Source organism: Megalops cyprinoides, chromosome 25 (assembly GCF_013368585.1).
Source record: "Megalops cyprinoides isolate fMegCyp1 chromosome 25, fMegCyp1.pri, whole genome shotgun sequence".
Classification (NCBI taxonomy): domain Eukaryota; kingdom Metazoa; phylum Chordata; class Actinopteri; order Elopiformes; family Megalopidae; genus Megalops; species Megalops cyprinoides.
In genome coordinates, this window is record NC_050607.1 from 19,391,935 (window position 1) to 19,419,153 (window position 27,219).

Here is a 27,219-nt window from a genome sequence, read left to right on the forward strand (position 1 = left end):
GGGAAGTGTACGTGGAGGCTGAGGCTCCCGATAGTGTGTGAAGAATGGATTGGGCGGGTGGTTTTGGGCGTGTGTGTCAGAGAGGGAATTTTTCTGTTTTTATAAGCCCTGAGACTCCGCTGGGAGTCGGTAGTGCAAATCCATTGTCAGGCGCGGGTGAACCTTCGCAGGCGTAACCCTGCTCGGGCGAGGGTGTGGGGTCAGGGTGGCGGGGTGGTGTTTGGGAGGAGGTTGGGGGGTGGGGGGTGGGGAGTTAGATGTGTCCGTTGCGTTTGGTCGCTGCTGGAGTGGGAACGTTGGGGGCCATCCGCATGAGTGCCCTTCCCCCGCCTTCAGTATAGCCGCTTCTCATAACTGTGGAAAGGAGAGACAACACGCAATTCAAAACCCTGACACTTAACACTTCATCAACAACAGTGACAACAGCAAGGACAGTCTGCTTCAGTGCCTGGATTTCAAAGCTGCACTACAACCCCCATAAGGGACAACAGGAGACATTTCATTAACTTGAGGTATACCCTACTTGACCTGTCAATCTGTCAGCAACAGAACCTGGGTGGTTTACAAAGCACAGCCCCAGTGGATCCTTTAAAAGAATGTACATACTCCCATTTAGCTGTTGACAAAACATGTCCTCACTGCTATAGCTTTAGGCATTAGTGTCATTACTACTTGCTAACTTTTCAATAGATTTTAGAAGACTTAGCATCTGTACAATTATGGAACTGTGGCATATAATTTAGACGCAAACTAGGAGACTGAATAAAGATGATAAATGACTGAAATTATCTAAGGAGGCAAATAATGAAAGCAGCATTATTATTCCTTCTTCAGTAAGTATATCCTGTCATGCAAAAAACTGGAAGTTTTGTGTTTGTTTTAGGAGCAAACTTATTTATGACAATGTAATTGATGCAAGAGGTGCTTTTATGCTGAAAATCTACTCTAATTTGGAACTGTAAGAGGGTCTTAGCTCCAGGGTGACATTTACAACAGGAGACAGTAAACACAAAAGGATAGAGATGAGGAGGGAGTCGCTAACACTAAATGTGGGATCCCTGGCCTTGCGTACCAGCTATGCGTTGGGTCCTCCTAGTTCAGACAACCTCATGTACTCCTGGTGACAACCGTGCTCTTAACTGAGAAAACTATGCGCAAACCTCCCCAAATGGCGGGGGAGGTACACCGCCCATTACCCACTTTCCCTAATGTAATGAGAAATGTCGACTGCAAGATTTGAGTGGGAATGTCACTGGCTCCTTTTGACTGGTCAGTCTTTGTGCATACATTATCTCAGTTTAAAACACAGCTGTCCCAAAACATGTGGCCTGACACACAGCTGGTAAGCACGGCTAGGCGATCCCCCCCCACCAACCCCAAGTCGTTACTCATAATGAATACACCGCCACCTTTTCACCAGAATCTGGAGTATCTCTGCGTTACTGTATAAGCACGAGACTGGTGTACTTACATGGCACAAAAGAATATCTATGATGGGTGCATGAATAAACAAAAAAAAGAAAAAGAAGACATTTTGACGTCTAATCACTAGTGTCACAAACTACAAATTCCTCACACAATATGGTGATCAATTTAGCACCAGCACTGGCGGCATTTTTCGGACCAATTCACATAAAAGCACATCTAACCAGGACACGAGCTAAGGCCTCTGCACTTCGGCTGCATTCACAGAGCATGGGGCACTGGAGCTTACCAATGCTTCAGAGCTGAGAGTTCATTGGCTGCAGCGCGTCACATGGTTGGAAGTGAAGACCAGTGGCTGCTAATGCTCTGTGCACGCAGTTCTACTACACAATCAAAAACATTTTCAATGTCTTGGATTGTCAGCCACTGTCCTACATCTAAGCAGCAGGTATTAATTCTACAGTTAGTCCTCAGCCAAACTTACAGTGCTTGCTTTTGCGCACAAAATATGACCAAGGCTTTTAAATCAAGGTTTGGAGTGACTACTCTGAGCGCTAGGGTTTTTTTTTCCTTGGGTGACTGTAGGGACGACCCACTGAAAGACGTGTTGCTCCAGGAGCGTGAGTGCAAGTCAGAGAAGCAGCCCTCTCCCACTACAGCAAAGCAGTCTGCCGTCCACGCTACCCAAGCAGGAACTTCCTGCCAGGTCATGTGACCTTCACCTCCCAGCATGCTCCAACGATGCCGAGCAGCGGTGTCCGCTAACAGAACCGAATGTGTTATTGTGAGGTCAGCGCGTGTGCGTGGGAGGTTAGCGCACCCCCAGTTCGGCGGCCGGGGGTCGGAATCTGCAGGGCAGGGAGGGGGGGTAACTTACGAGTGGAGCCCGTGCACACCGCCCTCCACCTGCGCCGACATGGTCCTCTTCTCAAATTTCAGCTCTCCAGAGTACATCATGGAGCTAGGGAGACAAGCAGGGACAGGGCATGCTCAGTAAGCTACTTGAAGTACTTGTTGATGTTTATTTTACATGTCCTATTCCCATGTGCTCTGGATTCTTTGATCTAGTGACTGATATATGGTAGTATACTTGGCTTCCATTGCCTAGTCAGATTGCACACGTCGGGCTTGAATGGTGTTATGCTCACACTCACTGGTCGGGGAGTGCTGTTAGTCTGGTCTGACACTGTTGCTCCATCAACTTGAATGGACACACTCACCACAGTGACCCTTTCCTCACACAATTGGCCACTTTAAGACTAATGTTTACACCGTTTACATCGTTTTTTTTTTTTACCACTAGACACTTTAACTATATCAATATTGCACTGCACTGCTGCTTACACTGCCACACTGTTACACTGTTTACTATTTTACTTATTTTATTTTACTTATTTTTACTTATTTATTGATTATGTTAAATTGAGCTGGCTTGGAGGCTAAGAATTTCATTACTGGTAACGATGTTGCATTGTTATCAAGTATATGACAATAAACTTGAAACTTGAACTTCTCTTGCGCTACAAGTCACTCTGGATAAGAGGGTCTGCAATCGGAAATGTAACATAATGTAACATATGTCTGCCTTTGCCATTGGCTCTGCCTTAACCCACAACACCACACTGCATTATGAAGGCGTACACACATGGTAGGGGATGTGAGAGACAAGCTGTCATTAACACAGATCCATATGGATTTCTCCACCTCCTACACCCAGTATGAAAGACACCTGTGTAAGAGTGCGCAGTTGGCCAGGTCACGGCGCGCTGCTTACCGCAAGATGGATAGGCTCTTGGCGCCGATGTCCTGGCAGCCGTGCTGGATCCCGGCGATCAGGTAGGGGACGAATTTGTGGATGGAGCCCTTGTCCTGGACCGAGCCGGACACGCCCTGGGCCACCTTCACCTTGTCCCCTTCGCTGTTGACGGAACAACAAGGATGTCAAGCGCTAGGCAAGTGGGATAACAGCCAATCAGCCATAAGCATCTGTGTGGGGATTCGACTACTGTGACCTGAGACCACGTGCCAGTTGCACCATCGGTGCTCACTGTCACTAGGCGTACAGCAGCTATTGCAGCTACCGTGTATCTAGCTGCTGCAACCCTGTGCAAACGCACAGCTACGTGTTAGACAAACTGTGAGCGACGCACTTTACCGAGGGTCCGACCGCAGTACCTGAAGTATCGCTTCTGGCTGCTGCTGTTCTTCTCCATGGCGTCTAGGGAGCCCATGCCGCGGTACTTTTTGAGCCGCACCCCGTCAGAGAAGAAGTACTCGCCGGGGGCCTCTGTGGTGGCGGCCAGCAATGACCCCATCATCACTGCGGGCAGAAGCAAGGTCAGGGGTCAAATATTACTAACTCTAACTGGGCCCTATTAGATTACTCTTCTGCGACTACAATGAAATATGACACCGCTATCTATGAGGTCACAGAGGTCAGGGGTTAAATATTATTAACTCTTACTGGCCCTTATTAGCCTGTTCTTCTGCCAATATAATGCAATACAACACCATTGTCTGTGAGGTCATAGAGGGGGAGAGGTCAAATATTATTAACACTGACTGGTTCCTATTAGTTTTGTCTTCTGTGACTGAAATGAAATATAACACCACTGTCTATGAGGTCACAGAGGTCAGGGGTCAAATATTAACTTTAACTGGTTCCTATTAGTTTACTTTTCTGTGACTACAACGCCATATGACACCATTGTCTGTGAGGTCATAGAGGGAGAGGGGTCTGAGGGTGTGCAACTATATCAGATACATTATAAACCCCTTGTTTGTGTGCACAGCTAGCTTTATCTCCTGTTTAGGTAGGTCTGTATATCCCCACAGACGTAACGGGAGCGCACTAAGGGGCGGGCTGACGTCAGAGACCTGTCGACGCTCCCAGGGCGAGAGCTTTCACTACGTGTCCGACCGTCTGGATGCCTCCGTCCGCGATGACTGGGACGCCAAACCGCCGGGCGTACTCCGCCACCTTGTACACCGAGGTGCCCTGGGGCCGGCCGCAAGCCATGACTGCGGATCAGAGGAGGGGGCGCGCTCGTCACAAACTGTCACATCAACAGACGCTGGGGAGGTCTTACTTGCACATGCGTTATTAAGAGATAGCGTTAAAGTTATTCACACAAAGATGCTGAGCTCGGTTCTCAGAGCCTCAGAAAGGTTTTTTTTTTTTTTTTTTTTTTTTTTTTTTTTTTACAGAGGTGTGCCCTTCCTCCTCCTCCTCTTCCTCACCTTCCTGTGTGATGCAGATGGATCCACAGCCCATCCCCACGCGCAGTGCGTCCACGCCAGCATCGATCAGATTCTTTGCCTGAGCCGCTGTCACCACTGTGTCACAGAGAGCAGGGCGACAAAGACGACGTCACATACTCACCGCTGCATCACAGAACATGACATCAAGAAGAACGTTTCACAATACACACACACAAACTACATACACTAGCACAACAACAAATTCAATGTGGACTTGAAAGTACTTCAGCCATGTTAATAGAATGTAATATAATTCATGACAATCTGACGATAATCTATTTGTGATTATAAATGCTAGCATTGGAAGCACAGCTGATAAGCTGCTGCACTGACATGCTGTATAACTCACCATTCCCCCCGACCACCTGCAGCTCTGGGTACTTCTGCTTGATGTAGTTGATCATGTTAATCTGATACACTGAGTTCCCCTGTGAAGAGTCCTGAAGAAGAACCACACTTGTCAGATCGACTCGCAGCAGTGCACTATATAACACAAGCTTCCATCACAAATCAACATCCACTGCGTGAGTGTGTGGAATGTGTCAGTATCCAGAACTTTCTCCTTTATTGTCCCTCGATGGGGGAGTGAACTTCCACACTCCATCCAATCTGCCGAGTCCCTCACTATCTTCAAGAAACATCTGAAGACACAGCTTTTCCGCACTCACCTGAACACCTGAAACACTCCCACCTAAAACATTTTCTTATGTCTTAATCCCTGTTTTCCTTCACATCTATGATTTCATGCACTTACATCTCTACTAGCCAGCTTGTACCTTGCCTGGCCAACTACTTGCCTTGCTTGAAACTTGGTCATACAGTGCTTCTAATATTGTTGACTCCTTATATAACAATTTACTTGTGTGTTACTCTGCCTTATTTATAAGTTGCTTTGGATAAAAGTGTCAGCCAAATGTATAAATGCAAATGTAAATGGATTACATTGCTCGTCTGAGCAAGCGGAGAGTGATTTATACAGCTTACGTCTAATGTTATCCGTTACTTTGGGTGAACGTCTGACGGAGCACAGCTCAGAGATCTGGTAAACGGCATACGACTGGCCCCAGGGTTGCGACAACTTGCTACAACCTTCTGGTTACAAGTTTAGTTTCCCAAACCACTGTGTCGCACTGAGGGGGTTGGCACACGGACCGCAACCTTTTGGCTGCGGTGCCGTTAAAAGCAGACGAGAAAGGGACTCCTGGACCCACCAGAACCACCACGTCCACGCCGGCCTGCATCAGCAGGTCCAGCCGGTACTTGTCGTCCTCCCTGGTGCCAATGGCGGCGCCGCACAGAAGCTGCTTGCGAGAGTCCTTGGAGGCCAGCGGGTAGTCCCGGTTCTTCTTCAGGTCCGTCCGCGCGATGATGGCCACCAGCTCGTCGCTGTCGTTCACGATAGGCAGCTTCCCTGAGGAGAGGGTGGAGATGGGGGAGGGGGGGTTACAGGGCGACTGAGGAGGGACACCTCCAAACTGCTTGCTGATTGACCATCTCATTGTTACCACAGGCTCTGACCAAATGCTAGCAATCTCCTGCATTTTCCTAGTTACAAAACAATGACAGCTATAACTGAGGTCTCAAAAGCAGCCTTCACACGAGACCAAACGCTGTTGTGATCCGTTTGTACTAAAAGAGTTCTTTTGTGTCAAAAGTACATCCAGACCTGGAATTTTTGGCACAGAGAAATGTGTCATTTTCACTGCTAGGCTACCACTACCTACCAAACAAACTAAAGAGGAAAATTTGCAGGACAGTAAAGAAAAAGATAATGCACTGTACAGTATTTTCATCTCAATAGTTAAGAAAATAAAGGCAACTGAAAATGGTCTTAGAATCTCTCAACCCCACTCACTGAAACAATGCACCCTTGCCTTGTCTCTTCCTCAGTACCGAGGCAGCAGCCCTCCCTGTTAGATCCGAGTGGTCAGTAGGCCTTTCCAGAAGGTTAGGGGTTAACATGTGCCCTGGTCCAATCAGAATGCTTCTGTTCTACTCAGTCTAACTCCTGACTAGGACCTGGAGTGCCATACTTACATCAGATCCAGCACTATTCTGCTAAATATGCAGAAACATGCAACTGACGGTGCCCCTATCCCACTGACACACTAAGCAGAGACGCTACACAACCACAGAAACTAGGCAACCATTTCCCATGAACCTCTTGTATGTCTTACCTTTCTTGCTGCGCTGGAGAATGTCGTTGGCCTCTTTTAAAGTCACTCCAGCCGGAGCTACGACTAAATCTTCCCGTTTCGTCATAGCCTGAAAAACAGGTGATACAGTGCATACAGTGTGCAGCAGAAGGAAAGTCCCAAAGCCATCTTCACCAGGGAATGGAATTCCTTTAATTAAGAGACTGTGCTGACACAAAGCACAAATCTTGTCACCTGCCCGATAGATCTGGTCTGATCTACCTGGCAAATTTTGGCTCAGGAAGAACTCGGGAAACTCTTTTAAGATCATGGCTTCGGCTGTGGTTATAAGCAGCGAGAAGGCTTTACACAGTCCACCCCCTCTTTCTCACAGGCAAACATGCATACACGCGAATCGAAACGATGCTGGTGATGTTTCTGTATGATTAAAACAAGCGTTCAAGTGCTTACAATTACACTGTATACAGCATACACACTGTGTTCAGAGGCACATGCACATACACACATAGAGAAACCCAGATACACAGAGAGACAAACACACAGAGACAGACACACAGAAACCCAGACACACAAACACAAACACAGAGATACAGAGACACACAGGCAAAGACAAACACACAGACAGAGACACAGAGAGAGAGAGAGAGACACACAGAGATGCGCAGAGAGACAAACACCCAAACACAGAGACAGACACACAGAAACCCAGACACACAAACACAAACACAGAGATACAGAGACACAGAGGCAAAGACAAACACACAGACAGAGACACAGAGAGAGAGACACACAGAGACGCGCGGAGAGACTCAGACACGCACCTCCTCCAGGGGCCTGTCGTACTCCTTCTCGGTGAGGAAGTCGATGTCGCGGGAGGTGACGATGCCCACCAGCTTGCTGCCCATCTTGCCCGTCTCGGTGACGGGGATGCCCGAGAAGCCGTGGCGGATCTTGGCCTCGAACACGTCCCCGACCGTGTGCCGCGGGCTCATGACCACAGGGTCCGTGATGAAGCCCTGCTCGAATTTCTGCCGCGGGCGGAAAGGTCAGAGGTCAACAACATGAGAACAGACGGCTCCTTTCCTTCACACATTACACCCGTCAGTGTAGCATAGCGGTAAGGGGCAGGACTTGTAACTGAAAGGTTGCCGATTCGATTCCCAGCTGGTGCACTGCTGCTGTACCTTTGGGCAAGGTACGTATCCCAGAATTGCCTCAGTAAATATATCCATGTTATTTATATCCGCATAAATAACATGTAAAAACCGTAACCTATGTAAGTCGCTCTAGATAAGAGTGTCTGCTAACTGCTGATAATGTAATGTAATGTAATGTGATGTAACGTAATTAAATCTGCCCGGCTGATGTCACTCTTACCTTGACCTTGCGCACCTCGTTGGCCTGGAACTCCGGCGTGCAGTTGTGATGGATGATCCCGATTCCCCCCATCAGCTGGAACACACAAACCGCGCCCACATGAACCAAAGGCCCCAGTCGATCGCTGCCTCTAACTGCACTCACCACTGGTCCTGGATCAGCTAACCTGGCTCTGCCCTCGATCCTCAGGCTGGATTGAGGCAGCAGCTGGCTCTGACCGGTGTGTAATACCACTACAACTACCAAAGGCAATGTGCAGCTAGTTGAATGTACTTCATACCGCTTCCTCTCTGCTGGAAACGGTAGTCTGCTGCCTGCCTGCTCTTCCAGCACAGTAGCGTATGTGCACAAGCTGTGGTTCTGATGGCTGACTGCCAGCGTAATGCCTCTAGAACAGTCTGAAGAGCAGACCCAATCTGACTATCAAATTGAGGGAAATATTTCTCAGCCAGGCTTGATAATCACCCAGAGTCCAAGTTGAGTGCACAGCACAGACTGCTGGAGGAGGAGACCAGGATCACGCTTATAGTGATCAACCGCTTATATGAATCAAAATGCCTGGAACAGAATCATTTATATACAAATACTGCTTAAATAATTTGCTTATAGAAATCAAGTAGTCCAATTACAGTGTTCATTTTGGGTCTTTTTATACATGACAACATATGGAAAATATTAAAAATACAGTAATTTTTTTTTTTTTCTTTACTTTGATAGACTTACTTTGCCTTGCGGTAACCCGTCTGCTTCCGGCTAGCTACCTGAGGCTAATGCCGCGTGCACAGAAATCATGACGGGGAAAAAGGAAGTCCTTTTCTCTCAATGACAAATGTAGACTCATCAACGCTTATGACAAGCTGCCAAAAACGAGCCAAAGACATGCAGCGGCGAAACTTGAGTGTTCCTCAGGCTACTTTGTGTAGTGTACTCAAACAACGAGAAACGGTCCTGCCTGCTAATGATGGAGGCAGGAAACGAATGCGCACGGGGAAAGCACCTGTGGTTGAAGCCGCCCTCGTCAGGTGGATGAATATTTTACGATTAAGATTCATCAAGATTCATTCATCTTAATATTTTAAGATTAAGTTTCATTTCAAACCCTGCTACCACCATTTTCAGTTCTGTTAAAATTGAGAAATGCGCCGAAAACCCCGGCCAAGCCGCGTTTTAGCCTGTATTTGCACTACTGATGTTACTGTATTTTGTAAACCGCACAATACTTTTACGTTTTAGGCTATAGCCTAATTATAATTTAAACTACAATAAGCTGTGTTTTATATGCAGTACTGTACTGTATAATAGTGTATTTGAATTATACACACTTCAGTAATTTAATTTGTACAGTACTGTAATTTGAAAAGCGTTTGAAACAGCTGTGCTGTATTTTGAAAGGGTCAAAATTCAGTAAATAGCAACACTGTCCGTTTCATTACTTTTTATTCACGTAATAAATATACAAATGTCAATTACATAGTAATCTGCATGAGAAATAAAGGAAAGAAAAACATCGGTTATGATGATCATCTGCTTATAGCGATCAATGTCACCCGGACAGACGTGATCACTATAAACTGTTTCCACTGTAGCTGTTCATGTATACCTCATCCATCCCATACTTATTCCATGTGTCCTGCACAACTGTTGTAGAAGCACGCGTGGCCAATAGTCTGGTTGAAGTACGATTCTTAGTTTAAATGGAGTAGGATGTAGCCGGTGTTTAAGTCTTAGGAAAAGACCTGGCTTGTATGAGGGCGTCCGCTTATCTGTAGACACCTTCACATTCGGACGGATGACGGATATGCTAGATGAAGGCAAATGTGGCAGGGGCGGCAGTGTAGCATAGTGGTTAAGGAGCAGGACTCGTAGCCGAAAGGTTGCCGGTTCAATCCCCGCTGGGACACTGCTGCTGTACCCTTGGGCAAGGTACTTAACCCACAATTGCCTCAGTAAATATCCAGCTGTATAAATGGATAACATTGTAAAGAACTGTAACCTTTGTAAGTCGCTTTGGATAAAAGCGTCTGCCAAATGAATAAATGTAAATGTAAATGTAAATGCGTGAGTGACGGGGGGGGGGCTCGTGACTCACCGCCATGGCGATGGCCATGGACGACTCTGTGACCGTGTCCATGGGGGAGGAGATGAGGGGCGTCTTCAGGGTGATCTTGCGGGTCAGGGCGGAGGTCAGGTCCTGAAACACAGAGATGCGGGGTGTCACCTCATCATGTCGGCGACGTGGTGGGTTAAGGACCGGGGCTTGCAAACCGGAAGCCTGTTGGTTCAATTCCCAGACGCTGCTCTTGTGCACTTAAGGAAGTTACTGAACTGCAATTGCACTTGCTGTACATTACTGTACATATTCAGCAGGCCGAACAGATCATATGTTAAAATCTTAAGATATGTGAGGGAAGGAGATCAGCAAAGAAAATAATGTAGTACATGAGGGGTCCACTAGGGGTCAGGCCTGCATAGAAATTTATAAAATCTAGGTATTAAACGACATGTCATTTTCGGTAAAATAAATATGTCAGTAGGCTTATTAGATAGAAAAGACGAGTACAGATATATGGCGTATGATCACACATATGAAAGCAGCTGATACTCAAATATGAAATCTAAAAGACTTGAGCAAAGTGTTAATATAATAGCCTCATATTAATCACTGACAAAAAAACACATCTCAAGTTTTTTAAAACTTTACATTTCATTTATTCATTCATTTCATTTATTCATTTATTTCAAAATTATATGTCTGATCTATTGTCCTGGCTGTTAATAACAATCTTTTGGTGGTACAAAAAGAATTAGAAAATTAATGAAAATAGTCATGAAAATAGTCAATAGACTCATGAATGTTGCACTGCAATTGGTCCTAATGCTAATTTGCATGTATGTAATGTATCATCACCAGGAACTTTCAGGTACCATGCTATCAGGATACAAGCAGCGTCCTAACAACTTCTCTTCAGAGCTACTGTTTGAGCCTGGTTAAAAAGTAAATCAATTAAAGTACATTTTGAGTTTATTATTTATGAGTGCAAACTGCAGAGACAGTTGACCTTTATGTTACGGGTACTTTTATTTTGATAGAATACCTGCCATACCTGTGCTGACTTTCAGTGGTTAAATCAACACGGCTCCATAATTAGCCAAAAGCCGATGTAAAATGTAGCCAACGGAAAGACGCCAAGCGGAAAAAGCTTTTTAACCATTCGTTCACTCAACTTGTGTGTTCATATGTTATGGATTGTGGAATAACTCAGCTACAAACTGGTAAATGAATGCAGTTTCATTCATCCACACAACTGTGCTGTTTGTGTTGCTGTCTTTGGAAATGTGCTAGAAACCCAGTGTCTTATTGGTGGCTCTAAGAATGTCAGAATGAACTGAGCTGAGCTGTGTCCCTCGGCGGTCACGGTGACCGGAGCAGGCCTTCAAGCGGTGTGGCTGCGGCGCGGGTCGCGGCGCAGGGAGGGAACAGAAGGTCGCCACCGCTGATCCGCCGACGCCCTTCCCGCGCGACCTTGAGGGTCGGGACGCTTCTCCTAAACAGATTAAGGATCCTCATGCAGACGGCGTGGCCTGCCAAGCCTCCTACCTGGAATTCTCAGGGCAAGCGCCTTTGCGTGAGGAGAGCTGTGCGTTCTGGGAAGCCGGCGGTGCCGCAGCGCGGCTCGCCTCGGCCCCCCCCCACGCCCCCCACCCCCATGCGATCAGGCCGCGCACCGGGAACGGAATGCGCCCCCCTTCGCTTCTCACGGGCCAGATCTCGCTGGCAGCACCCGTCTCCAGGGCTTGTCCTCTCCTACCTATTTTTAGCCCTGGCTTTTTATCCATCTGGATCACTCGTAACGCAGAGAACAGGGCCTGTCTGGACCCGTCCAAACTGAGAGAATTTCCACAGATAAAGCAACCAAGCAGACTTTGTGTGCCTGCATGCAAAATGTCCAGGTCTTCACAAGCATTCATGTTGAATGATAACATATTGCATTGCATTTTCGATTCATTACACTGCTCTCATTTCACAGATGGTCTTATCTGTAGTGACTTACATAGGTTAGTTTTATTATTTTATACAGCTGGACATTTTTACATAGGTTACAGTTTTATTATTTTATACAGCTGGACATTTCCTTGGGCAATTCTGGGTTAAGTGCCTTGCCCAAGGATACAGCAGCAGTGCTCCAGAGATGGAACCAGCAACCTTTTGCTTATGATCCCTGCTCGTTACCACTACACCACACTGCTGTTAATTCAGCCTACGGTGGCAAACTACACAAGCTATTTTACTGAGTAATGAAAAACCACCACACAAACTAACTTCTGCTTGTCTTCATGCTATTTTCTGGGTCCAGAAATGAGGGGTGGGGGCTCCACGTGTATCCCCTGTGTGAGGTAGGAGTCGTCATTTGGACGGGCGCGTTTGTCTTGGGAACACGAGCGGTGCTCTGGTCAACCCGCCCACCTGGGCCCCGGAGACCTCATTAGAGGGGAGACAGCAACGTGACCGCCTCTGCGAGATGCGTTTTTTCGAGAGACCGTGGTCCAGGCACCACCCAGCTCGGAATGGAGGGGCTCGGCGTAGCGGGAAGGAATCTCATTTTTGGAACGAGACTGTGGTACCCATGGGGTGGGACCATTAATTTAAAAGTGGAGCTATTCTAGAAGAGACGTACTCACAAAGTCAGAGGCTTAGAGGTTAGAGCATCCTGTCTGATTCAAGAAGGACAGGGGTTAATTTCAAAGCAAGGTAGTACCCGAGGTAACCACTACCCAACTGTACTGAAGCAGCAGTGTAACATAGCGGTAAGGAGCAGGGCTTGTAACCAAAAGATGATTCCCCGTTGGGGCACTGCTGCTGTACCCTTAGGCAAGGTACTTAACCCAGAGTTACCTCAGTAAACATCCAGCTGTATAAATGCATAAGCTGTAAAAGAAAAAACTAATCTATGTAAGTCGCTCTGGATAAACGCGTCTGCTTAACGCCGATAATGTGATGTAATGTAATGATATGACCATAAAAACATGCTTGTTGCTTTGGCCAATTTGGCCAAAACAACTACTAAAGGATTTTTCACACGAAAGGATTCAAACCACCCTAAACACAGACTGCAGCTGACAGACTACATCAAAAAGGGGAGGAATTTCCCACCAGCACAAGGAGACTGTTCAAATAACCTTGGACGTAGAATGTCAACATCACTGACTCAAAAAACTAGTCAAAATGAGCAACCACTCGCAAACGTTCCTGTCAATGTTAGAGGAACTCGCCTTCCACCCGCCATGTCTGAAGGGACACAGAGATAGACACGCAGAGAGACACGCATTCGGGTAACCAAACACTCAGGAGGCGCTTCTGGGAAGGCGGCTAACTGAACACCTGCTGCTCGACAAGCTGGGCTTCGCGCACATAGAGAGCGACGGGCTCTCTCTGCGCCTGTTGAGTCTGACCTCCCCGCGGGGCTTCTAGAGTCGACCACGAAAACAAGCAGCGTTCTCTTCCACAAGGGCACAGACTGAGGCACGTGCCCCCCCGACCGGGACCGAACATAAACACAACCTCGAATTAAACAGAGCCACGTGACCCCGTCCGGGCTAAAAAAAGCCCGCGCTGGAAGGACCAGAGACGGCCTATAAAAAAAAAACAAAACCACGCGGAGGCGTTGTTTGGACTCGAGACTCCGCCAGTCAGTAATTACGTCTGGGCCCGGCATGGGCCCTGCGGTTCCGAGCTGCGATGGATCTCAGGGGAGCCCAAAGGGCGTTTTTTTTTGACAGACCCGGCGGGGGCGTCCTGCCGCCTCCGCCCTCCCGCAGCAGGTTCCTGTGTACTCGGCAGTCGCGCCTGCTCCCGCCTCCCCTGTCCCCGCGTTGCACGCAGAATCGCGCTCACTTTTTCAGCACGCGCTCCATTCAGAAATCCAGGGGACTCTCTTCGCAGAAGCATTTCTACTGAATCAACTGGGTGACAGGACTCATATCTGAGAGGCTGCCGGTTCAATTCCCCGCTGGGTCACTACTGCTATAACCTTAAGCAAAGTACTGAACCCACAATTGCCTCAGTAAACATTCAGCTGTATAAATGGGTAAAACGTTTTTTTAAAAAAAACTAACCTATAAGTCGCTCTGGATATTGCTAAATGCCAATCATGTAATGCAATGTACAAAACTGCAAAGGATTCTGAACTTGTGAAGGTCATCTGGAGGTGAAAAAAGTCCCCGACTTTTCTGTTTTCACGCACGTAGAAAAGTGAAACTGATCTGCTTCAGTTCCAGCTCACACACGTCCCCTTCCACGTATAAAGGCCAAACCAAAGTGTTTTGCCTTGATCAGAAACTCGGCATAACCTCACACTGCCCGAGTCTGAACTGCACTCTTTCCAATCCTTAAACTGAAATGTTCCTTATGCCTAACTTGCCTTATGCCTAACTGAGCAGCAAGCTAAAGCAGGTTAAGCTTTCAGTTTGGTAGTGGTTTGGTGGTCACTTCACCAACCACCAAACTCAGTGACAAAGGAAAAACACTCGCGTCAACTTGCTACTCAAAATCAAGCGTGGAGTACAACCCAGTCAGGGTAGGGAGAGGGAGAAATTTAGCGTGAGGCTCCGAACAGCAAGCCATCCTTCTCCTTGTTAATTATAGCGGCAGCAGCTGATTTGCTCTGATGAAACCCTCTCTCCTTGACGACTCCGTTCACATGTTGCTCGCTTTGGGACCGCGCTAACGACCCAGTCGGAGGGGCAAGGTGGGGGAGGGGTTTTTCCTGTGTTCCGTTCGAATCCGTGACAAACATGCTGACCTCAAGAGCTGTAGCTACACCGGCCCTCACGCACCTACAAGCTGAGCGCTCCCAGGCAGTTTTATCCGGGATTAAGACAAAAGCAGCATGGAAAGGGGGACGGTCGCGGCTACACCTAAACGAGGCGTTTCCACGACAATGCCCCCCCGGTGGGCTTTGTTTACATGCCAAAGACACCTGAGCGGCGCACGGTGCCGCCGAGACGTTCTCCTCGGCGCAGTGAAGCCGCGGTGTGGTCTGCCAGCCAAACTGTCGCCGGCACACGCTTTTCGCGGGGGGTCCTCTCGACCACCGACAGACGCTTCATCAACGCAGCCCGACTGCAGCTAGCGTTTCAGACCGCGCGCATTTAGGAGGATTTAACAAACAAAGGCCTTCGTTAGGGCCGGCCTTCGTTAGGGCCGGCCGCGTTCACGCGCGGCAATGGACAAACAGACAGTACGCTGTGCTACTGTGCGTTCACTCACTCTTGTGGCGGCACATACAAGGAACAGAGTGCGCTCTTTCCGGCAGGGCTTCCCTCCAGCGCCTGGCCGCAGATGGACTAACGAGACATGCGCCTGCGAAGCCTGTATTCTGCCGTTACTGACAAACAGCACCTAAAAGTCACACCTAAACGTCTTCCACGCGGGCAACGGCTTCGGCTCTCTGAGGCTCAGCTCTAATGTGAGAGCCGCATTTGCATATGAGCTTCACAACCTGACTCTTCTTACTTTGCTGACAAATCAGGCTTTTTCGTTCAGGGGTTTTTTTTTGGTTTTGTTCAGCCCTGGAATAAAATGGCTTTTAGCCTAGCCACTAAGCTCATAATATCACATTGCCTGCGCAGCTGTTTACTGTTCTACTGCAACTGGTGGTCGATTGCAATCCCCAGGCGTGCGCTTGCACTAGCATAAAGGCGGAAAGCGTCTGAATCACCCAAAACAGACCGCACCACGTGTCTGTACCCCAGCGGTAAACGAGACAACCCAACCTCAATTGACAAGATAGAAAACACCATTTTAAAATACATTTACATTTATTCATTTGGCAGACACTTTTATCCAAAGCGACTTACATAAGTTACAGTTCTTTACAATGTTATCCATTTATACAGCTGGATATTTACTGAGGCAACTTGGGTTAAGTACCTTGCCCAAGGGCACAGCACCACTCTGCTACATTGCCACCCCGAAATACAAAAAAAATTATCCAAATATATTTGTCTATTCAAATAAAATACAAAATGTTTTATAAAATTTACGTTGGGTTACACTTTCACTTTCATTCAGCTTTGACCCTTCCCAGTTTTACCTCAGTTCAAAATCAACTAACATTATTTAAAATTTGACAATTATGGTTGCCAAACAACCAATCCTTGGCCTCTCCTGCATAAACTCAGTTACAGATTGAAAGGTCAGTGAAATTTCAGGACTGTTGCTCTCCTGAACCAAACATTGGCACATGTGATCAGTGTACCACGGGCTGCAAATAATGTGTTCACGTTGTGCTTATCCTTCGCCTCCTGGTTGTGTATGCTGCCAGCCTAGGTGTGGCACAGGTGTCTCTCAGAGTCGGCACTCACCACTTCATCTGAGGTGAAATCAATGAATCCGGGCAGAATCAAGAAGTCACTGGAAAAGAGAAGAAACAGGAACTGAGGTCAGTGGGCAGCTACCACACATCGCGCGGTTGACAGACAGATTGAAGGCTGGCTGTCTGGTAGTGGGTTCCAAGCACTGAAAGCATTTGAGTATGACAGGAAACAGCAAACACCCAACCAGAATGTAAACATTCTAGCTCAGCTTTCTTACGAACCCATACAAGTCATTCATATAAAACTTTTTACAGCCTCGCTGTAACTTCTAGAACCAAGCACACAAGTGCATATATAAATAGACAATGGCACACTGACAGCCACCAGAAAAAATGAACGTTTTTTTTTTCAAGCGGGAGGGGTTCAGTGGTTTGGTTGGATGGGATTAAAAACACAGGCAAACAAAAACAACAGAAGAAGACACGTGAAGCAAAGAAGAGCTGCCTTGTCCCGGAGCGAGGAACCCGCCGGGGGCCTCAGGTTCGCGACACGGCGCCCCGCCAAAACCTCTCCCCGCTCGCCCTTCGGGGGCAGACTAAACAAAGTCTGCAGGGCCTAAAATAAGACACAAACGAGGCCTGTCCATCACCGGCGTTTACTGCGCGCAGCTGGAGTGGGGGGGGGCGTGCGCGAGGCGACCAGGCGAGGGGGGTAATAAACTTGGACAGAAACGCAGCTTCGCTAAGTGCCTCTGGGTCAGGGCCCGGGAGCCAGCGGATCCCGCAGCCCTTCACAAACACAGGTCCCCTAGTCCTACTCTAAAAGTAACCAGGGACCAATACGCTAATTCACTGTATTCTACTGTATTCTCATTTTCTGTGACTTTTTACAGGAACAATTCAGTCTGCGCAAAATTTACAGTACCAGTCAAAAGTCTGGACGGGCCTGATTAAGATAATGTGAAACATGCATTCAGACATTTTGATCTAAAGACTTATGCTTACATGTTTGAGATCTGTTTCTTAGACAAATGTAAATAGTCGATGCCTATGAATGAATTTCTTTCCAAAAAGAATTTAATTAAAAAAATATATTTTGCCTATTTTTTGCCTAAATAATGAGATAGTTTTGATTTGTTTTTAACACTTTTTTGGTCACTGCAGAAACCCATTTGTGTTATTTCATATTTTTGACACCTTTGCTATTATTATAAAATGTTGACAACAGTAGAAACAAACAAAGAAAAGTATGCCCAAACTTTTGCCTGGTACTGTAGAAATCTCAAGAAATCTCCATCCTGTCAAAATGGAGGACCCTCATTCAATACTGTGCTTCTTTTGCAATATTTCCATCTCCAACCTTTGCAAAGTGACGTCATTATTGAGCCCTTCTGCTTGGTAAGTGGCTTTGTGCAGGATGACTTGCAGAGCATACGATTCATACCTGAGGTCGCGTTAACCAATTATTCTGTCACTGACAGATTTTTTTTAACAATGGCGGAAAAATCTGAAGGCCGTCCGTCATTTTGACAGATTAGAACACTGAGGGCGATCTACCGTAACTTTAAGAAATTCACATCCCTGTCCAGTTGGTGGCGAGTGTGCATATTAATTAGCTATTATCTAGTCTTGTCTTTGATCTCACGTGCATGACCTCGTTGGCTATAGCTGGCTTTAGCCATCGCATTGTTAGGTTATATCGCTACATACCATTGCAAAATGTCTCAGCAGCTGAGTGTCCCAAGTTTCTTTAACCCTTTCGCGCGTACGGTCACATCGGTGTGATTAGCCATTTAGCGCGTATGCTAAAACGGGTGCGATTAAAACACGAGATTGGAAAAATTCAAGCTAATTCTATCTTTGAGGAACGATTTAACATTAAAAGATAGCAGAAGCGACGGTAAAAACTATGAGAATCTAAACGCTGATGAAAACGAACCATGTAATGTAACGCACGCTACATATAAAATAAGTTACGTGCTAAAGGGTTTTAAAAAAACACAAAACGACGGTCGATGACATTAAAGAACAGCTTTTTTTATTGCTAAGGCAAATTTGAACTTGAAATTTAATATCGGCACCGGGTTTCGGTACCCAACCCTATACGTGTGGTGGTGACGTGAAAAGTGACCGCACGCTCGGCGTCTCTGTTCATCTTTTCTCTCCATGCCCTTATAAACGCATAATCTATAAGCTTGTTCTGTATGTTAATTATTAAAAAATAAATGAATGAAAATTAAATGCTATTGAATATCTCTTATTATCATTAAAAAATGAAAATTAAAATGACGAGTAATAATAAATTACGACGGAATTTTTACGACCCTGTCCGTCAAAATGACGGACAACGAGAAAGTCTAACGCAACCTCTGATTCGTATTTTATGCATCTGTACAACTCGATGTGCTGTCAGGTACTTTCACTACTTTGCTGAATGGTACAACTGCACCCTTGAATCCTACCCTGGGTTCACACCAATAACCTGGTACAACTGTTAAGAATTATGCCTCCTTCCTGGCCCATTCTTAAAAGGTTAACCCCAAAGAGGCACCACAAGGCAGTGTCTGACAAACTACAAACCTCTCTGCTCAGTGCAATACAGGCTCCTGTTTAATTTGATTGCTGGATCCAATCCACGTCCACAGCTCTGAAAGAGACCTCCTGCTGCCTCAGAGACAATGCTCCTGCAGAGAGCGGCTGTGAGCGTTCAGGTGCAACACGGGGCCGTCTGCTCCCGGGACAAAGCACGTGGGGCGAGCGGAGGTGGCCCTGGCTCCCGCCGCCGGGTACGGGGGACTGTTGCGTCACTAACGGCACAAGAAAAGCCATCGGGACCCTTTCAGAGCATTGTACTGTGACAACACACGCGTTCCTCTTCCGCTAAAAGCCACCCGCGGCGGTTCAGGCAGAAAATAACCCCGGCCGAGCAGGACGCAAACAGGCCTGAACAACGGCAGGCTGCAGACGCCCAGGGCAGCGCTGCTCCAAAAAGCATCCCTGCCACCCTGCACACCGCGACATTCATCCAGCCACGCTACCAGCTCATTCAGCATTAGGGCTGAAATGTGGGTTCAGACGCCACCTCCTACCGCATCCAACAGGAGTTCCTGCTCGTCCCTGTTTTAAACGGTGTCCGTTTATCTCCCTCTAGAGCGACAGGGCACATCATCCCACAACCCTGTCAGGAAACACTGAGTCGGCACAAAACTACGTCAACTGAATGAACTGGCTTATAGGACATGAACTACGGCGACGCTGACAGCATAGAAACCAGGGCTCTTTGCTCTGCTCTTTAGCAAGGCTGGTGAGAAACAATGCAAAACTTTAAAGGAAGAACTGAATCGCATCACAAACAGCAGTGACGATAAGCCCAAATACATATACATTTGGGCATTTATGCCCAAACTCCTATGATCTGACAGTGAGAGCTGGTGATGCCTTCACCGAAAACACAGCAGCCTGATCCACAAGTGACTTCAGAGGCAGCAGGACAGACCAGAGCTCCAAACCCCTCCCAGGATTGGCACGCTGGTACTTTAGACCAATGAGCCGACTCTTTTTGCGCGCCCCATAAAAGCGAAGAAATTTACTCTGAAGGTGGCTGTTCGTAATTGGCCTGCACTTTTGTAGTAAGCTGTAAAGGACAGTTCAAAAACCCGCTAGTGTGAAGTATTGATCTGTGATCTGTGAAAGAGAGGAAGGCCGCTAATAGGATTAGCATGTTTTTAAGGAGTTTTCCAAATGAGATGAACTCAAGGACTCACTATTACCTGTCCCAGACCTGGAGCTCACAGAAGGCTTCAGCCCCCTCAGACCGCAAACCAAGCCGCCACGCTCTGTAAAACCCTCCTAAGTGGCGGACCTTTGACACCAATACCGCGCAGTCAGGACTTCCGACGTCATCCGACAGAGACAAATCCGCCATTAGGATAGATTAAACGCTCCTACGGCTCGAAATAGACCGCAGGGGCCAGCACCGCTTAATAACCTTAATGGGCAGCGATGTGGCTAGCTTCACGCTAATGGGCCTTATCCTGTGCGCGTCCGCAGGAGCTCTGAACCCATCCCTCATGGCTTCCTTTAAAGGGTATTATTTACATAAGAGTCTGAGGATTTAAGGATTTTCAGGGTATCACTTTTATGCATGGGGGTTACACTATGTTACGCACATGTTAGATTCAGTTTGTACGTCAACAGTTGACAACACTGGGCTTTTCAAACCAGGCCTGTCCAGACAGCGAGTCTCACCTACTGAGCTTTTGTGTTTAAATAAATATCACACATACTTGTAACTCATACAGTCAGTGTGCTCTGTATTAATCATGCCAGGAGTCATTCTTAGTGCTAGTCTGTACTGAAATAACCTAGAGTGTGTCACGTCAGCGGGAGAACAGGCAAGAGTCAGCTCCTCCCGATCAGCACTCCTGTATGTTTAAGGGCCGGGGCGATGCGGACGTGCTGGGTTTCCACGGCAACCATCTGAAGGTTGCTATGCGGCCCCCGAGAGCAGCTTCCCTTAACGACTGTCCTGCGTGACATCATCAGGAAGGGGGGGGGGGGGGGGGGCTTCGTCTCACTGCCACCTGCCTGCGGCTGTGTCACCAGCTGGCACCTGTGTGCCTGTCCGCCAGGCCGGCGGCAGCTTCCCACAAGGCCGAGGGCCGCCTGCGCCTTCGTTCGCTTCATTCCGACGCCGTTTTCCCAACGCCTTGCTCTGTCTCTCTTCAATAAATTATTCATTCCTCCATTGACTCAGCACGGTCATATGCAGGTAATTACCTTAACCTTACACTCAATGCTTGCTCTTCGGGGCTACATGTGACAGATGACCCAGAAGCGCAGCTAACAGCGCCACTTCTAAACATTAAACATGAGAAAGGTTACGGCTCTGCCAAATGCTGACCCCGCATCGTTTCTTACTTACATCATGCCCTCCCAATAACAAACCCGTCCTCTAGCCAGGACGGTTTTGTCTGAAAGCGGAGGGACAGTTTGTACACACCATCGCAGCTGAAAGCTAGAGATCACCGTTGTTATGGCTGAAAGCTGGCAGCGAGGGGAACTTATGGGGAAACAGCACTGCGCCTTGTATCAACATTCGAGGCTGATGAGGATGGTGTGCTCCTCTTGTAAAAATGGCTTCACTACAGTGTAATGACAGTTCAGTCTTGTTAAATTTGGTAAGAGGAGTGTTTGCATGGGTATGTACACATGTTCCACCAGTTTTTTCTTCCATTACAGGATATTGTTTTATCATTGGTTAAGGGGAAGGATAGGGTTTTGGGAAATAAACCATGCCCCATATCTGGAGAGCCTTAATCCCAAACTAGCTTGTGACAGAACTCATCAAATATCCAGCACTGATGTATATGACGATTATCCGACATAACAGATTCCTGAAAGCAACCGAAAACTATGTCTCTGTCATATGTTGGGGACATTTAAAAGTGAGTTCTTGAATTCCTTGCATTCTGAAAACACCTTAAAAATGCGCTAATCCTATTAGCAGTCTCCCTTTCTTTCACAAACCAACACTTGGGAGCTGCTTAACGTCCCTTTACAACTACAGTATATCAGGGGACAGCGCAGGCCAAGTACACACAAGCACCCCCTGAGTAACTTTCTTTGCTTTTATCAGGCACAGCAAAAGTTCCAGTTCTTTGGTGTTAAGCACCTGTGCACCGATGCTACGAGGGGTTTGGAGCCCTGTAGACGTGCACACAGTGATGCATGTGCAGGATGTGAGCTGAGCACCACTGGTATCCCCTCCGCATCCCCCCCGACCCCCCACCCTCCGGCGGACAACGCCGGCTTTTATAACGTTGTGCTCTTTACATGGGCCGCAACACACATGACACCTCCACAGGGCCGGTCATGTGAATCCCCCCCCGTGATTGCATTACAGGACAGGGGACGTGGGTGTGGACAGGGACCTGGGGCGGCCTGGGCGATCCACGCCAAATTAGGCCCTGCTTGTCAGACATTAGCCACCCTCGCTGGTGAACGGGCCTACTGTTTCTTCCACACGGGTCCCACAGCATCACCTGACAGAGATTACCACGCACCGCGGGCCGGAGCCTGAATGGAGCGGACAGAAACGCCACACACCACTCAACCGCAGATACCCTTCAAACTCACACTGCTTTGAATCTAAATGAGGTTTAGTCAGGAGTTCAATAATCTATAGAAATAACATTATATTTATACTTTATAGAATACATTCTCATATTACTCACACTACACACATACATATTTCTTTCCTTGTTCCTTCAGAGTAGGGACTGTGTCATTTTATTACACACAGGAAACAGGCACCACAAACTCAATAGCGGTACTGAAATGAATTGAAAGCGTTACTGATATGAGGAAAATGTGTGCACTTGTGTCACTTGAACCGAGACCTAATATATGCGAGAGGGAAGAGATGTCAGTGCTTCTGGTGTGGCAGACGACACAGAACAAGTGACAGGTTTGGGGTGGAGACGCCGGCAGGTTTTGCAGCGATCGAGCCAGAGGCATCGTGGGTAATGACCACGGCTTACTCTAGACGGACAGTGAAAGCCAGACCAAGCAAGGCATGCTGTGAAAAATGGGCAGGGGAATTCATTGGAAAGGTTAAACTTTCAGCGATGAAGCGGAAACGACCACGACTGGCACAAGGACTTTGACAAAAAGGATGATCAGCAGACTTTGAGAGAGGGACAGAGTCAGAGAACAGGATAGCCAGTCATGCATTACAATTCTGTTTGGTTATCAGACAGGACTTAAGTCATTCAACAAGGCTAATTTAGTTGCAGATAGAAGTTTAAAGTGAGTTAGTAATGAGCTCCTAGCTCTCATAAGCACATACCACATTTTGCTAACAACTGCCAATTTCAAGTGAGTGCCCTGCTGTGTTAGATGTACTAGAAGTATAGAAATAGAGCTATGGAATTTAGGTTACATAGGCTGGCATGCATTTCTTGATCATCCACCACTACGTGTAGGAGAGCAAGACGTACATAGATTTACATGTGGTTCAGAAGACGGAGAAGGAAGGTTACTTTGCCCCCCGCCGAACTCACCGTTTCAGAGGGTTACTGCGAAGCGTAAAAACCAGCGGTCTTACTCACTTGTAAGTCAATCCATCCCCTTTCGAGCATAGCTCTTCGGCTGTGAGCCCGTCAGGGGTAGACTGAGGAGCGGATCTGGCGATTCAAAACGTGTTTCCCATCATTACATGCGCGGTTACAGGAGGCCATGTGCGCCAAATGCTTGGGGCTAGGGCGCTCACGGGGCGGCGAAGAAGCCGGGGCTGGACGAGACTTACTTGTAGGTCAAGCCGTCACCGATGGAGAAGAGCTGCTGGGCTGTCAGTCCGTCTTCCGGGACGTAGCCCGTACCTCCGCTGATCAGGTAATCTGCCATGCTGCCGGAGAAGAGAGAAATCGGGCGCAAAATAAATACCACACCACCATGAAACGAGACAGCCGGCAAAGGGTATGGCGCTTACGTAACGGTCTGAACCTGCGGATGCGCCAAATTCGTACACACAGGCTTCATTCATTTCATTAACACAGTATTTGGCTATCATACTCTGCCATGAAACAGACCGTGGGTTTGTCAAAGCCGAACATAATCTAGATTGACTGAGTCTACCAATGCTGAGTTGACAAACCCTGTCAGATCACAGTCACTAACACATATAAAATGCGAAGGTAACTAGCTACAGCAATGCTGAGTATTGCCAACATTCAGTCGGAAAACACAAAAGCAAGAGATGTAGGCTGTGGCGCCGACTGATATAAAGGCATTCAGGTTTGTTTTGACGCACTAGAGCAAGATTGATTTTTACCTACTGGCCCGGTGACCTACATTGAGTGTAAACATAGATTCATAGCACAGCTTGTCTACTGCTGACTAAAAACACTAATGTGCAAATTCACTGGCTTGCTAAAAAAGGCCATCTCGTAATCTTCAACACGCCAGTCATTAAATACCAGCAATATTTACATGTGCTGTACTCCTAAAACCGTACACGACACAAGCGTTTTATAATGACACACCCGTTTCTATCCACCCACCTCACAATAACATTGCCTGTTTTGAGACTAACGCAAAAATCAAACCACAGTACCTGTGCTTATATGATGGACTTATGAAAAACAGAGGGCTAGCTAGCTAGCAACAATGCCTAAATCAACTGACAATGAACGTGATTTGACTTCACTGCGACGGTATTTTGCAAGCAAGCTATTTCATCATCGTAACAGAACACATGCGGTAAGGAAATGTCGCTAGCTAGCATGCTAGCTTGCTTGTCAATGTGTTGACCATAAGTATAGCTGGCCAGACTATAGCTAGCTAGTCTGTTTTGTTTTCGTTATGAAACGTTCATGCACTGAAAACAATTTCCGTAAAGCATAAAGACTGTACGCTACACACAGCTATATCCCAACCATCTAGCTAGCTACCAACATTTCGAATATGAAATTTACGTTAGATGAGTAGGTAGCTGACTGGCTAGCTAATGTTAGCTACAAACCAAATCCCCACGCAGGAGGAAATTTGTTAGAAACATGCTCCCAACTATGGCCAGCAAACACCTTTCACGCTCTTCCTCGTTCACTTGTAATAAACAGAAGCGAAACAAAAAAAAGACAAAAATGCACTACTGCACGACTGCTCGGGAAACCTCGAAATAAAGACGAAACCTTGGAGAAAAACGTTAAAGTTGCAGTATACCCCCCTTCAATGTCCGTCTATTAAAACGCGCTGCTGGCAGTGCGCACGTTTCGCGGCTCGCAACTTTTGCTTGGATGCACAAAAAAATCTCACAAGCCACCTAACTGCAATAAGCGGAGAAAACCCGAGTGTAGCCCGATCACTCGCTGCCTATCTGACCCAGTTCCAGTGATGCTCAGAACACGGTTTCCTTACGTGATTGCCGTCGGATAATACTGTATGAGCGTTATGAAGAATGGGTCTTAAGGACGCGTCATATCCTTTCTACTCCAGCATCACACGTGGTTGAGCAGTTGCTCAGCAGTAGTGGCATTAACTCTTTCGTAAGCCGAGTGGACGCACGGCTAATTGAGACGGTTATTCAGCTGGCTTTCCGTTAAAACGGAGAAATCTACTGAAGTTTATTTCAATAATGTCAGAATATTCAAATGCTGAGTGCGGTTCCTGTTGGTGCATTTTCATACTGATAGTGAAAGTGTAACTGATAACGATAAAGTGCATACTGTTACTGAAACGCTAAATCATTAAGTATTTTGTTGTAATATCGAAATATCGGAAAATATTTTCAAGATTTTTGCGTAGTGTGCGTTTTCTTTGAACTATTCTTTCAAAATATTGTAAATTGTTGAATTTGATATGAGCAGGACGTCCCACAAATTGTAGGTCATCTTTCAAGAAGTTAAATAACACTATAAAATAACAGCATTAAATGTTATTCATACACTATAATAAAACAACTTAGGGAGAGATGAAAAGCTGCAACCAATGCGGACTCACTGCGCAGGCTAATGTAATGCTGCCATACAGTACAATATTAAAAACGCGTGATGGAGCACGGCTATCTCACGAAAAGAACGTGACCAGTTATCGAATCAATCACTTTCGCGGTATTTCCAAGAATATTACATGGTGTGGAAGTCAATTGGAAAGCGTGGCTGTCTGATTTAAAGTCAGTTGGAATCAATTAGGTATAACCAATTAGATAAGGGGTACAATGGTCCTTTAAAAAAATAAACTGATCCAGAATGAACCTCAAATGACCTTTTAGAGTCCGTTGTAACGTACCTCATCAAAGAACTAAAAGAAGGAAATATTCGTTGAGTATTAGTACAATATAAATCCTAAGTGGAGTACAATTGGAGGAGGTGGGGTGCTATGGTGTAGCCATGTGGGCAGTAGTGTGGCATTGTGGTAAGGACCAGGGCTAGTCAATGAAAGATTGGTGGTTTGATTCCCTTCTGTGGCATTGCTGTTGTACCGTTAGGCAAGGTACTTAACCCACAGCTGCCTCAGTAAATATCTAGCTGTATAAAGTGATAAAATTGTAACCTATACAAGTCACTCTGGAAAAGGGTGTCTGCCAACTAATGTAATGTGTAAAGCCAGTCTTCATACAACAGCCCTGGCCTTAAATATATTGGAATGTTCATTGCATTAAGAATATAACGTTTTATGTAATGGAGTATGCAGAAGTTTACTTGCATGCATATGGTATGTGTTAGCATTATATTTAGAATGGTATAGTCCCGATGTCATACATATTGCTTTGCACTTACATGTTGATCTAGGCACACATTGGCGATCTTAGCTCTATATTTGGCACTAACACTCATTCAAGTGGGGTTAGTACTGCAACACTGCCTGTATTCTCACAAGCCTTTTTCTCTGTCCATCTTTGCAGCATTGAACCATTCCAAGTCTATCAGTATTGTTTTCTTTTCTTCTGTTGTGTGATTGTACTACTTTGGTATGGAAACCTTGTGTCTTTCCAGAATGCAATTTGGAGTTTTGGAGGGAAAAAGCACAGGTGACCTCCAGTGCTTTCAGAAAAAGAAATGCGGCCTGAATCAATCGCTAGACAGGGCAGCTGTACACATTGAAGACCAAGCTGTTCCTCAGCGCTAAGCACTGCTCGTCAAACACAGAGCTCTTGACTCCTATCAACACTTGGGTGCCAAAAA

At 46.7% G+C, this 27,219-nt stretch overlaps 1 protein-coding gene across 4 annotated transcripts; it reads right to left on the reverse strand.

Moving 5' to 3' along the window:
- Positions 1 to 238: 238 nt before the first annotated feature.
- On the reverse strand, positions 239 to 25,511 carry impdh1b (IMP (inosine 5'-monophosphate) dehydrogenase 1b). Of its 4 annotated transcripts, none has more exons than XM_036520119.1 (16): positions 25,454 to 25,511; positions 23,844 to 23,942; positions 23,647 to 23,721; positions 16,584 to 16,632; positions 10,309 to 10,410; positions 8,220 to 8,294; positions 7,664 to 7,870; positions 6,864 to 6,951; positions 5,898 to 6,097; positions 5,036 to 5,126; positions 4,666 to 4,761; positions 4,303 to 4,446; positions 3,601 to 3,745; positions 3,200 to 3,343; positions 2,303 to 2,386; positions 239 to 354 (listed from the first exon to the last, which is right to left on the reverse strand). In XM_036520119.1, exons 2-16 carry the CDS (start codon positions 23,939 to 23,941, stop codon positions 333 to 335), a joined length of 1,620 nt encoding a protein of 539 aa, XP_036376012.1. In that variant the 5' UTR covers position 23,942; positions 25,454 to 25,511; the 3' UTR covers positions 239 to 332. The 4 variants fall into 4 exon arrangements, with proteins under 4 accessions (XP_036376012.1, XP_036376013.1, XP_036376015.1 ...); XM_036520120.1 differs by lacking the exon at positions 25,454 to 25,511 and adding an exon at positions 25,364 to 25,445; XM_036520122.1 differs by lacking the exon at positions 25,454 to 25,511 and adding an exon at positions 25,228 to 25,357.
- Positions 25,512 to 27,219: the final 1,708 nt, after the last annotated feature.